General features: G+C 43.9%; 1 protein-coding gene across 2 annotated transcripts in view; it reads left to right on the top strand.

Annotated features, from left to right (window-relative positions):
• Positions 1-13,337, top strand: part of cpne5b (copine Vb) — a 573,316-nt gene that overhangs the window by 419,763 nt on the left and 140,216 nt on the right. For both annotated transcript variants that reach the window (XM_034166971.1, XM_034166972.1), the window contains one exon: positions 12,279-12,382. In XM_034166971.1, coding sequence (XP_034022862.1) covers positions 12,279-12,382 — 104 coding nt within the window. The remainder of the gene's footprint in view (positions 1-12,278; positions 12,383-13,337) is intronic.

Here is a 13,337-nt window from a genome sequence, read left to right as displayed (position 1 = left end):
TAATACCCCCGTCACACTAGAGGCTGAATGAGCCTGAACGGGGGTTGAATTGACATTTGGATGGCAGTCGAGGCACAATCGAAACCCTCCTACAGCTTTCTGAGTGCATTCCAAACAGTCGGGCTCATTTGTGCGGCCAGCCCGAATGTAGAAAATATGCACCCAACTGTCGAGGTATGTTTAAGGTGGAAAAAACTAAAACAGCAGTTGATGAGGCCTCTAACTGCATTGTGATCGCATTCTAAATATTCTCACAGCATCAAAACAGCATTCAAAACAGTCTGAACACGTTCAAAGGAAATTCGCCGTGGTCAGGTACGTGAACCCCTACCGGTGTGTCCATAATGAGGCACGGATGAGCCGTACGTGCACCTCCACTAGATCTGTTTGTGGTTCACAAAGGAGATATCTTCATGTGCAATGTTTGTGGCATCTTGTGAACGTCATGTGAACATGGTGCAATCAAACCAAAAGCACCGTGTGTCCCTGTGGGTCAATGTGTCCCACGGCCGCAGGGCACTGCGCACACATCTGAACGGTGTGTTATATCAATAATAAACCTTAGATCACAGATACACTCTCATGCTCACAATCATCACAGCTGTAATACCAACTGCAACTGCGCAGTGCGTCGCTGCTGCCCCACAGTGAGTCCAGAGGCTCTGTGCAGTGTGCCACAGCACAGCTGACCGGGGTGTCATAGTTGGAAAACACATATCATGACATGTACACCATCTACCTCTGTACAAGCCACGACAATGCACCAGCATCAGCAAGCAATCTGAAGATAAATAAAAAATCACTTTTGGAATACCTCCAGCTGCATCTCACAGTGCAGGGCGAACACCAGCCAGGCTACACCATGTGATAAGATCTGTGTCATCCTGTGATCAGCCAACTGGCGACGAAAAATGCCATGTCCACCATGAAGTATATATCCCGTATGACATGCCTCCAGCGGCGCAACACGCACCATCTAGCCAGACAGTATGACACCCCCCCTGTGCATCATGTGAGGCATTAACTGATTGGCAGGACACAGGTGTGAACCACAGTGTGGTCATCTCATGGCCATAATAACCTGGAGAGAGGAAAGCCATGAGCGCTCATCATCTGATTGCTTTTCTGTGCATGTGTGTGGCTGGATCATCTGACTGCCTTGGAGCTACTGCATGGGCTCACATCATCTGATCGCTTCGGTGCTCGTGCGTGTGCCTGGATCATCTATATGGAAAGCCTTGAACTATATATATATATATATATATATATATATATATATATATATATATATATATATATATATATATATATATATATATATATATATATATATATATAGTGCATATTTTTATTTCAGAACTCAGCAAAAATGTTAATATGGGAATATGATACACAATTCATTATATTTTCAGTTGTCGTGTGTGACAGTCCAGTGGCTCAAACAGTTAAGCATGCTTGTCTCCCTGCCGAAGTGTCCTGTGTCTAAGGCTGCCTGAGGCACATTCATTTTATACAGCTGGACTTTTTTTTTAGAAAAACCAGATCAGCACATGGATCCCATGCCAAATGCCAAATGGGACTCGATGTACAATAAGTAACAACAGTGTTTAAATTCTACCAAAATAGTTAGTTGAACAACTGCAGAATAATGTTAATTTAGCAGAAAAATGCTGTTCCAGTGCTGCAAAATGTACAGGTTGTTCTGTAAAGGTAATGACGTAATTTTATTGTATTTTTAACATAATTATTCTGGCAAACTTTTTTTTTTACTGTAAAAACATCACAATTATTTACTTAGTTTTTTTTACGATGTGGCAACCAACCATCCTTCTTCAACTCTCCAAAATTGCCTTCTATCTACCACATAGCTGTGGCACCCATGTACTGTATCATATCCAGAGAAGCATGCCACCTCCCAAAGAGCTGTAGCTGACATTCCTTCACAATGCAAGAGAAGTTTTGGATATTGGTGATTTTTAGAAATTAACTGGGAGAAATTGTCAGTTTTTACCATCATAGCAGCCTCTTGCTTATGACAGGCAGTCAGAATTTCAAATGAAACCCTGAGTTGATTGCTTTTCCATTTGTGCTCAGCTTTCCTGCATGCTCTTCATTGGAGTCATTAAAACCCAGGCCTGCACATAGTGGTTCTGTTTTTTATATATTTTTTTATTTAAGTGGAGCAACATTGTTAATAACAACTGAGCAGGTACTAATAAGGAGGAAGCTAAGTTTCTCAAGTGCAAAGATTATGTTGTTGGGGATTCAATCATGTGAGTGTCAAGAGCAGCTACAAAGGCAGTGGAGAATATAATGACAGTCAATGAAGGTAATGAGAGTAGTGAGCCCACTTCTAAGCAGTATGGAAGGCATCAAGACATCGAAAACAATAAAGCTTTGATCAGATATGCAGGGATCTGTTATCTCAATGTTGTGATTAGGAAAACAAAATGACAAAATCCAGAGTGTATCCTAATTTGTGAGTAGGTGCTGCAACATGCTGCTATGCTCTAAGGCAGGGGTATTCAACTCATTCCAGAAAGGGGAGAGAGGGAGCAGGTTTTCTTAGCAACCACCCACTCCACCAGGTGATTTCACTGTTTAACATCACTCTGAGCAGATGGAATCAGTTATGGCCCCTTCACACACACAGCGAGGTTTGGACGACATTTGGACAAATACAGTGAAACAGCGCGAAACAGTTAGAATTTGCGCACCATGAAACATTGCGCCGACGGGCAGGCATGCACGATCCCAGTGCGAGAGCTCATGCACGTGACGGTGTCTTTCGTGCAGGAACAGTGCGAGGTGCACCACATCGCGCCGCTTATGTGGAATAAATAAAAAATAAAACCAGCTGGTCCCTGTGGGACCACGTCATACCGCTTATATGGAATAAATAAAAAACAAGAAAAACACATACCACCCACTGGACACGAACCAGCGCCTTCCAAAAGCTCTGATTAGCAGTCAGCAACTGTACCACTGAGCTATAGAGCTGTCCTTGACAGTTGCGGGAATCTGTCTCATATCAGGAAAGACATGGAAGGTTACAAAAAAAATTAAAATCACACACCATATAAAACACTGCATTTATCAAGTGAGCAATACAAATATGACCTGTCTGTTCCTCTGGTGATGATCCATGGTCACAGACATACAGTCATGAACTGGCATGAATGAGAAACAGTGTGCTCTGATGTCCACATCTACTGGTCCAGTGTGTCCAGTTGGCCGTGCACGTGTTCTGCTGACACACGTGTCTTGCGGACGGCACGCCGCAGCACACACACCGCGTCATTTGGAACAGAGCTCATGTGGGTGAAGTTACGGTCAGATCACCCGCTGCATGTTCTGATCTGATGGTCCTTTTCAATCTGGCAGGATGTGTCCGCTCCATGCGTGTGCTCACTCGCTGCAGCTTGTTGCCATGGTGATATATGGTTTTATTTATGTCCACGTAAGTACAGCAATCAGACATACGCGCCTCACAGTAGACAGTTGTTAGTCCATGACTGTCCAAACACAGTAGGTGTTGTTCAGCTGGAATGTCCAGAATGAGAGATCACCACAGCTGCTTCTGTCGGAAGCCACGCCTCCTGTCAGTTCTCAACGCACATAGCAAAGCCACACTCATGGGTAACTTAGAAAAATTTCGCTGTGAGTACAACAGTGGTTGTCTGTTATCATGCCAAGAGTGCGACTGGCCACACATTTTCTAAGTGCCATGCGAGTGGTGTTAGATGTTCGTGCGTGTCACATGGAATTTGGCTGATACATGCTGCAAAAGGGTTCGATGGGCTTGCGCAGTGCACACACTTTCATTCAGCGGCCGGTGTGCGCAAATAGTTGTAGCAACAGGTGTATGAGGTGTTAGAGGCAGGGACGATTTCCCAAGGTTTGCACATGATTCCTGCGTCATGCGCACTAAGTGTGCACTTCGTCCAAACTTCGCAGTATGTGTGAAGGGGCCCTTAATCAGTTAAATCACCTGGTGGAGTGGGTGGTTGCAAAGAAAACCTGCACCCTTTCTGCCCTTTCTGGAACAAGTTGAATACCTCTGCTCTAAGGCATTGGAGTACTTATAGTTCAGGGTTCAATTCCAGGTGTGACCACGTCAGGCTACTTGTCCTTGGACAAGATACTTTCCTCTATGTATTGTTGATCATTACACCTAACAGTTTTTGTCTGCAATTTTAGGGCAGTGCAGAATTGCCTTTGACATAACACATGCGCACAGTAGTCAATAAAAAATTATGACGTACATGGACTTACGTTTGAAACAATGCAGTCAAATTAAATTCATCACGGCTGAGAGTTGTGCATCCATTCATCTTCAATTGCGTGTTGTCTATGGTGACACCTGTGTGGATTTCAGTACAGTCATTAAGTGGGCAAGGAGTTTGAAGGGCGAAAATCAATTCAGCATTGTCCCTTCAATGGGACAGTCTTGATGACCAGTTTTTGGGACTGCAATGGCATAGTCTTCACAGACTTTTTGGAACTCAGCAACGCTGGCGGCCGAACCCTAATTTGGCCGATAGTTGAACTACTGATTGAAGAGTAACAATGCGGGTTCCGTCCTGGTTGTGGAACAACAAACCAGCTCTTTACTCTCACAAGGATCCTGGAGAGTGCCTGGGAGTATGCCCACCCAGTCTACATGTGTTTTGTGGACTTGGAGAAGGCATATGATTGGGTACCCCGGGAGATACTGTGGGAGGTGCTGCAGGAGTATGGAGTGAGGGGTCCCTTCTCAGGGCCATCCAATCTCTGTACTCGCAAAGCGAGAGCTGTGTTTGGGTGCTCAGCAGTAAGTCAGACTTGTTTCCAGTGGAGGTTGGCCTCTGCCAGGGCTGCGCCTTGTCACCAATCCTGTTTGTGATATTCATGGACAGGATATCGAGGCATAGTCGGGGGAGGAGGGTTTCTGGTTTGGTGGGCTCAGGTTCTCATCACTGCTTTTTGCAGATGATGTGGTCCTGTTGGCTTCATCGGCCGGTGACCTCCAAGACTCACTGGATCGGTTTGCAGCTGAGTGTGAAGCGGCTGGGATGAGGATCAGCACCTCTAAATCTGAGGCCATGGTTCTCAGCAGGAAGCCAATGGATTGCCTACTCTAGGTAGGGAATACGGCCTTGCCCCAAGTGAAGGAGTTCAAGTACCTCGGGGTCTTGTTCACGAGTGAGGGGACGATGGAGCATGAAATTGGCCGGAGAATCGGCGCAGCAGGGACAGTATTGCATTCGCTGTACCGTACTGTTGTGACGAAAAGGGAGGTGACCCAAAAGGTGAAGCTCTTGATCTACTGGTCAATCTTCGTTCCTAGTTTCACCTATGGTCATGAGGGTTGGGTCATGACCGAAAGAACTAGATCGCGGATACAAGCGGCCAAAATGGGCTTCCTCAGGAGGGTGGCTGGTGTCTCCCTTAGACATAGGGTGAGAAGTTCGGTCATTCGTGGGAGGCTCGGAGGAGAGTCACTGCTCCTTCGCGTTGAAAGGAGCCAGCTGAGGTGGTTTGGGTATCTGGTAAGGATACCTCCTGGGCGCCTCCTAAGGGAGGTGTTCCAGGCACGTCCATCTGGGAGGAGACCCCGGGGAAGACCCAGGACTAGGTGGAGAGATTATATCTCCACACTGGCCTGGGAACACCTCGGGATCCCTCAGTCAGAGGTGGTCAATGTGGCACGGGAAAGGGAAGTCTGCGGTCCCCTGCTGGAGCTGTTGCCCCTGCGACCCGAACCCATCAAAGCGGTTGAAGATGAGGTGAGATGAGACGAGAGCAACGCTGTCAACTCTGATCAAAATGTGGACACTATGCAAAAGCTACACACCTGAAGGGGCACATTACACAAATGCTGCAGAAGTGCAAGCGGCTGTGCATCACTAGTGCCGAGAGAAGACACCAGATTTCTTCACTGACTGGATGCAAAAACATGTCAGAAGTTGGCATAAGTGTGTGGAAAGGAAAGGCGACTACGTAGAAAAGTAATGTCATTGCCTGACGGAGAACAAATGTTAAGCAGATGATGTGATTCATGTGAGTATCTTGCCTGTGACTGAAATAACTGCGTAGGAGGCAGAACATGGACCTGAATTTAGCAAAGTCTCAGTCACCAAACAAAACTCCATTAATTTTCATCACCTTTACCAAAATTGAAGAAACGTTTTTACCACTGCATAAACTGAAATCAGCCTTTCTCTTTTTTTTTTTTTTTTTTGCAGTTTTTGCCCCAAACTTTCAGTGTGTGTGTGTGTGTGTGTGTGTGTGTGTGTGTGTGTCTGCTCCCGGTCCAGCGTTTAGGTTGGTGTCTTGTGGTTTGTGTCCTGTCTCCTGATGGTTAATCGCTGTATCTTGTCTTTGTCTCCTGCCTGTGTCAATTCACTGGTATCTATTTGTTCACTCCCCTGTCACTTTCTGTCATCCGTGTGTGTGTGTCCTTCATGTGTCTTTATGTTCCACTGTGCTAAGTCCTCCTTGTCTTTGTGCTCCTGGTCCATGAGTCCCAGCATTGTGTAATTTATCATGTTGTATTTTGCCCTGCTTAGCACTTTGTTTGCGTTCCTTGTTTATTTTGTACTTTAGTTTTCAGTTATTGCTCAGTTGTTTGGGTAGTGTTATTATTTGAATGTCTCTTTTCCTGTGTTAGTTCATGTTAGTTTTGCCGCTGTTGCATTTATACACTTTTGGAGTTTCATGTTGGTGTTTGTATGTTGCACTTGGAGTTATGTTTTGCTTTTGTTACGTCCTCTGTTGTATTTTGTTATCTTTGTGGTTATGCTTTATTTTCTATTTACCCTTGAGTTCAGTTTTAGTTTTCAGTCACCTCTTGTTCATTTAGTTCTCACATGTATTTGTTCTTCTTCCCATCCCCTGAGTTGATACACCTGTTGCTGTCATGGTTCTCAGAGGAGATGGGCACAGCAGGAAGTAGGAGGCACAATGCAGACTCACAAGTAGGTGGTAGGATGTAAAACTTTATTAAAGATTCAGGCAGTGGGTCTGGTACACAAAAAGGCAGTCAGCGAGGCGAATGTACAGGCAGGCGTAAAGCAAGGGCGTCATCAAAAAATACAGGATGAGGTGAAAGCACGGCAAACAGAGTCACAAGGGCTGAGACAAAGGTGAGGTCAAGGAAAACAGGCAAGGTCGGCAACAAAGAACTCTGGCTAGGAACTAAGGTACTTGAGCTGGAACGGAGACAGAACATCAATGAACAATCACAGAACACACAACTCAAAGGGTTTAAATTAGGGTCAAGCCGAGTATCCAGTATGGATAAAGCATTTTTGATGAGTCTGAGCATGATTCAAATAAAACAATCAATCAATATCTGTGCTCGTGCTGAAGGAAAATTCTCAGTGACTAAATGACTGTCTTCACGCTCTGTGACTGGCCAGTTACACAAAGCGCCCGCCCCTCCCTACACAGACATGTCTGTCTGCAGCTTCTCTCTCACACACACAGACACACATACAGGATCTCTCTCTGTGCTTGGCTTCCGTGCTGTGCTGTCTCTTCAGCTTGCCTCTTTTTCGGTTTGTATGATATTATTTAAAGTTACTTGGTGAACTTGTTTCATATTGTACGCGAAGCATTTGACAAGACAGCTGAAAACGGCTCATGTCGTGTCGGTCACTGCCTCCACTCCGGTTGGGTATTTACTTTTTTAACCGTCTGTTTGCTCTTAGTTTTGTTGGTGATATAAAGTCAGCTAGAAAACTTTGCTCCTACTGAACGCGGTGTTTTTGAGAATTTCCCTGTTTGCCATCACTGGATGTTTGCATGAATCACCAAGTTCACACAGATCATTAAAAAAATAAACAGTCTTACAGACCACTTACACACATATAGCTGAACACACAAACGTAGCCTATATTAATATTTTTATTGAGTATGGCTGCATGCAGTATCTGACACTTTCTTACTGCAGTTCATGAAAATAAATTGGTCAGTGGAACAACCTCTCTCTCTCACACAGTCATCCAGTCACGCACACATGCACACATAGTCTTGCACACACAGACAGACACACCTTATTCAGTGTTGTTGAGCTTGGTGTGGAAAAAAAATGCCAAGAATGTTAGGTGGTAAAAATACGTGGGCTGTCCGTAAAGTATTGGTTCTTTTTATTTTTTTAAAAAACTATATGGATTTCATTCATATGTTTTTACGTCAGGCACGTTTGAACCTTCGTGCGCATGCGTGAGTTTTTCCACGCCTGTCGGTGACGTCATTCGCCTGTGAGCACTCCTTGGGAAGGAGTGGTCCTGCCCCCTCGTCGGAATTTCATTGTCTGGAAATGGCGGAATGAAAAGGACTTTTTTCCATCAGATTTTTTTCAGAAGCTGTTAGAAACTGGCACCTGGAAACCATTCAAAAAATTTATCTGGCTTTCGGTGAAAATTTTGCGGGCTTCACAGAGAATAAGGATTGTTAATTGTCGCTTTAAGGACCCCTTTAAGGACGGTCGGTGCACCGCGCTCCGTGCCGCGATGACGTGGCACAAACCACTGGATAATTTCTAAGCTGATGGCTCTGTGGATACGAGACGTCATGTACTCTTTCTCTGGTAATCACAAGAGCTGGACATCAGCCATTTTCCGGCAGATTTCACTTTTAACCAGAGATTTTGTCATGGAACGTCGCGCGGAGGCTTCGCGCATCACGACCGATTCGCTTGATGAGCGAGACAAAGAACGCCTCTGTTTCGGCGTGTCAGAGGACAAGTTAGGACATGCCTATCTCGGCTTTCAATGCTTACCAGTCCAGTAAGTATCAGAGAAATTGTGGAGAGCTAGACATGTCCAAACTTGTCCTCTGACACGCCGAAACGGAGGTGTTCTTTGTCTCGCTCATCAAGCGAATCGGTCGTGACGCGCGAAGCCTCCGTGCGGGTTTCCACGACAAAATCTCTGGTTAAAAGTGAAATCTGCCGGAAAATGGCTGATGTCCAGCTCTTGTGATTACCAGAGAAAGAGCACACGACGTCTCGTATCCACAGAGCTATCCGTTTAGAAATGATACGGTGTTTTGTGCCGCGTTGTCGCAGCTCGGAGCGCGGCGCGCCAAGTGTCCTTAAAGGGGTCCTTTTCACCGAAAGCCAGATAAATTTTTCAAATGGTTTCCAGGTGCCAGTTTCTAACAGCTTCTGAAAAAAATCTGATGGAAAAAAGTCCTTTTCATTCCGCCATTTCCAGACAATGAAATTCCGACGAGGGGGCGGGACCACTCCTTCCCAAGGTGTGCTCACAGGCGAATGACGTCACCGACAGGCGTAGAAAAACTCACGCATGCGCACGAAGGTTCAAACTTGCCTGACGTAAAAACATATGAATGAAATCCATATAGTTTTTAAAAAAAATAAAAAGGACCGATACTTTACGGACAGCCCACATAAATAAATAATTGAAAACAAAAATCACAGTTTGATCATAAAATTAAAAAAAAGGAAGTTGTGTTGAGTATGACAACTCTTGTTCATGTATACTTAGTAGTTCATAATTTTCTACTACACTGAATGTCATTTCTGAGGCTGTTCTGTTCTTCATTCATGCACTTAAGAATATTCATGTTCTGAGTTTATAAAAAAAAACTTGTTCTGTAAAATAGCTCTTTTACTATTGTGATCAAAAACATATTCATGTTCTGAGTTTATAAAAAAATTGTTCTGTAAAATAGTTCCTTTACTATTGTGATCAATACCATATTCATGTTCTGAGTTTATAAAAAAAAACTTGTTCTGCAAAATAGTTCCTTTACTATTGTGATCAATACCATATTCATGTTCTGAGTTTATAAAAAAAACTTGTTCTGCAAAATAGTTTCTTTACTATTGTGATCAAAAACATATTCATGTTCTGAATTTATACAAAAAATTGTTCTGTAATATAGTTCCTTTACTAATGTGATCAAAAACATTGAATCTCAAGTTTGAGGCTGTTCTGCAAATAGTTTTCAAATAAACAATAAATATAGCAACATCTGATCAATCCATATCAATTTCAGACTTAAAATAATGTACTGATTTAAGCCCTAGCTATTTTGGGTTAAACCACGCCCACTTCTGGTTTAGGCCACGCCCACTACGAGTACAGATACAGATAATTTAGATGGTTGAACAGGTACAGATACAGATAGTAGTGTACTCGCTCATCCCTAGTTTAAATACACAGAAGATAATTAGCAGTGATGTGAAACAGGTGTGGTGAGCTGGCAGGAGGAGGGCGTGGACAAACAAAGATGAGAAACTGTGAGGCAAGAAAGTGCAGTGACAAGTGGGTAAGGAGATGACAGACAAAACAGGGTGTGGTCAACAGAGATGAGGAAGTGCAGGTGCAGGACAAGAGAGTGCAGTGATAAGAGGAAGAATATAATAGAAAAGCAGACATCAGGAAAATCAAAGGCCAAAACTACAACAGAAATGAATGACTAATACAACCGAAGACTAATGTGGTAAACCTGACAAATCAAACTAGTGACATAAGCAATCATGAAACAATGAACAACAGTGTATCAAAACTAAACTAAACAAGAACAGAACTCAACATGTGGCTGGAGTGTGATGAACAGAAAAACAAGCTGTGACAAAAGCAATGATTAACAAAAATCAAAGACAGTGGATCAAAGACTAAACTAAACCAGAATGAAACTTGAGATGTGGTTGAAGTGTGATGAACAGAAAACCAGCAGCTGTGACAAAGCAAAATAAACAGATGATCAAACAAGCAGACAAAAGAACTCAATAAAGACAAACTGACAGAATAATGATCATGGACAGAGCAGGGGCAAATCATGACAGCTGCTCATTAGTTTTTTTTCTGTATTTTAGCCCTCACCTGTCTCCATTTGAGTTCCCTGTAGATTCACTGTGGTTCCTACTTTTCCCGTGCTTTGCCATGAGTGTTTTGTCATTGCCAGTTTCTACCCATTTTCTGTGTTTATCTCATTGTTGGTTTTCTTTCTGTGTTTCTCTGTTTGTTTTTTGGACTTTGTTCCCTCAGCCCTGTTGTGTCAGTTTGGACTTTTGTCACTTTTGTAATTTTATGGAATAATAAATCACCTTAACTTTTGCATCTACTTCCTGCCTCTTGCTGCTTGCGTTTTGGGGTTCTTATGATCAGACAAATAATGTGCTATACCTTTCATTATGATTGGAACATTACATTTTGATGCTTGTGTAGTCTTCCTTGGTGTTGGGAAAGTGTAGGAACACGGACCCACAACAGGGGGCGCAAATGAACGGACAATGGAGTAAGTCAAAATAACAACGCTTTACTGTTGTGAATGTGCACAACGAATACAACCAATTACAGAAATGGACAAAAGTCAATACACAAAGGTGTCGTGTGGGCAGGCTCGAAGATAGGAGACGCCTCTCCAAGGTAAGACCGGAACCACACGGCTTCCTCCGCCACAGGACCCCGGGAATACTGGAGCCGTCAAGTCCCGAACTCCCAGGTGGCCACTGCCTCCGCGTGTCGGACCTGGTACTGCTGGCGAGGGAAAAAGAACAGTTAGATGGGGGCGCGTTTGCACCCAGAACTCCGAACGGCAGGAAAGGTACCTCCACCTCTCGTTGGAACAGTAAACCAATAACTAGCTCAGTCAAAACTGTGTACTCAGTAGGCTTTGATATGTTACCTCTCTGGTAGAAACGATATCTCGGCAATGAGGTGGAGATGCCGTCCTGCTGATATACCCCACTGATGATTGCCGTCAGCTGTCTCAGGTGATGGGTGACAGCTGTCACCGAGGCTGCTCCCGTGAGGCGGCGGCGCCCTCTGGTACCTGGAGCCCGCACTCCAGGCAGGGCGCCCTCTGGTGATGGTGGGCCAGCAGTACCTCCTCTTCAGCGGCCCACACAACACTTGGACCCCTACTTGGCTATAACTGCCACTTTGGGATGGTTGGCATACATTTTTTGTGAAAGCCATGACTAGATTATTAGTCACCTTAAGTGTAGTGATTATGTCAAAACTGACTGCAAGCTCATCAGCTAAATATAAAGTAAATTCAAATACACATGAAATACACACGTGTACACAGCTAGAAACATACAATATAGTCTTGTCTTTGAAATACAAAGAGTAATTTCACTGTATAACAATTATCATGTTATTGTGTTATTCACAGACAGCCACCTCTCACTGCTGTTGAAATAAAAGAGCCCAGTTATAGGGATAAAAGCGAAGTAACCAGCTTAAATAATATAAGATCAATGCTGCACTCCCAACATGTCTCATCTCTTTCCCCATGTCTCTGTCTTCCTGCAGGACAGTGCCACTATACAGTTCTGTGCCAACAAGCTGGATAAGAAGGATTTCTTTGGCAAATCAGACCCTTTCATGGTTTTCTTCAGAAGCAATGAGGATGGAACGTGAGTCCTTGATGTAATTTGGTTTACCCTTTCCAAGTGCGGTGAAGGTCCCTGCAGGAGCCGTCAATGGGCTGCTGTTTGACAGCCCCCCTCGAGGATGCACTTATTCCTCTGAGATGCACTCCACTGACAGAGCAGCAACTGCTATCAAACACGACAAACCAGGGTTTTTCTTTTAATACCAAAGCTTTTCTACATCATCAAATAGTGAGAAAACACACATGAGGTTAAATCTCCCAAAGCAGAATCTGTTTCTCTAGATTATCTTCTGTGAGCTTAGGCAAATAACTGCAGGGGGAAAAGTGTTTTATTGCAATATTAGCACAATATTGAAAAAGTTTTACAAACAAATTCATGGTGCTGAGGGAGGTATGGGGTGAGAATGACATTCATTGTGTATAAAAGGAGAGAGGCAGTGGTTATTGTAGTGTGCACAATTTAAAAGGCTGCAAGCAATGTGCTCACAACACAATCACAAATCCCATGGTTTTGTCTTACAAATGACTCCAGGAGAGCAAATATGGACGAGAGGCAATTAATGCAAAAATGCACAAAAGCAAGAAAAGAAACAATCTGCATTTTACATCCATAGCAAAACACTGTCAGTTTCAAAGATAATTCACACAGGAATGGATAACACTCCTCACACTTTCCCAGAGTGCTGTTCGCCTTCCCCATGGGGCACTGCAGTTGTAGCAGCGTCAGCCAGATCGAGCCAGAGATGCTTCATTAGCCATCTTCCAGCTTTTCTCTTGGATGGATTTTTGCAGAAGTGCGAGGACTATCTGTTGCCACTGCCGGCGGGATGGTAGCTGGGTGGGGGTGTACAAATTACGAGGATGTGTGGCTCAAGGGCTCACATTGCTTTAAATCGTTGCAGGTACTTAGTGGACCACAAGGAATTTAAAGCATTGGGGGTTTTTTTTAAAAAAGTGACACATTTTGTTGCTTTTCA

The sequence above is a fragment of the Thalassophryne amazonica genome, chromosome 3 (genome assembly GCF_902500255.1).
Source record: "Thalassophryne amazonica chromosome 3, fThaAma1.1, whole genome shotgun sequence".
Taxonomy (NCBI): domain Eukaryota; kingdom Metazoa; phylum Chordata; class Actinopteri; order Batrachoidiformes; family Batrachoididae; genus Thalassophryne; species Thalassophryne amazonica.
The sequence above is the reverse complement of the archived record's forward strand: the minus strand, read 5'-3'. Positions and strand labels throughout refer to the sequence as shown.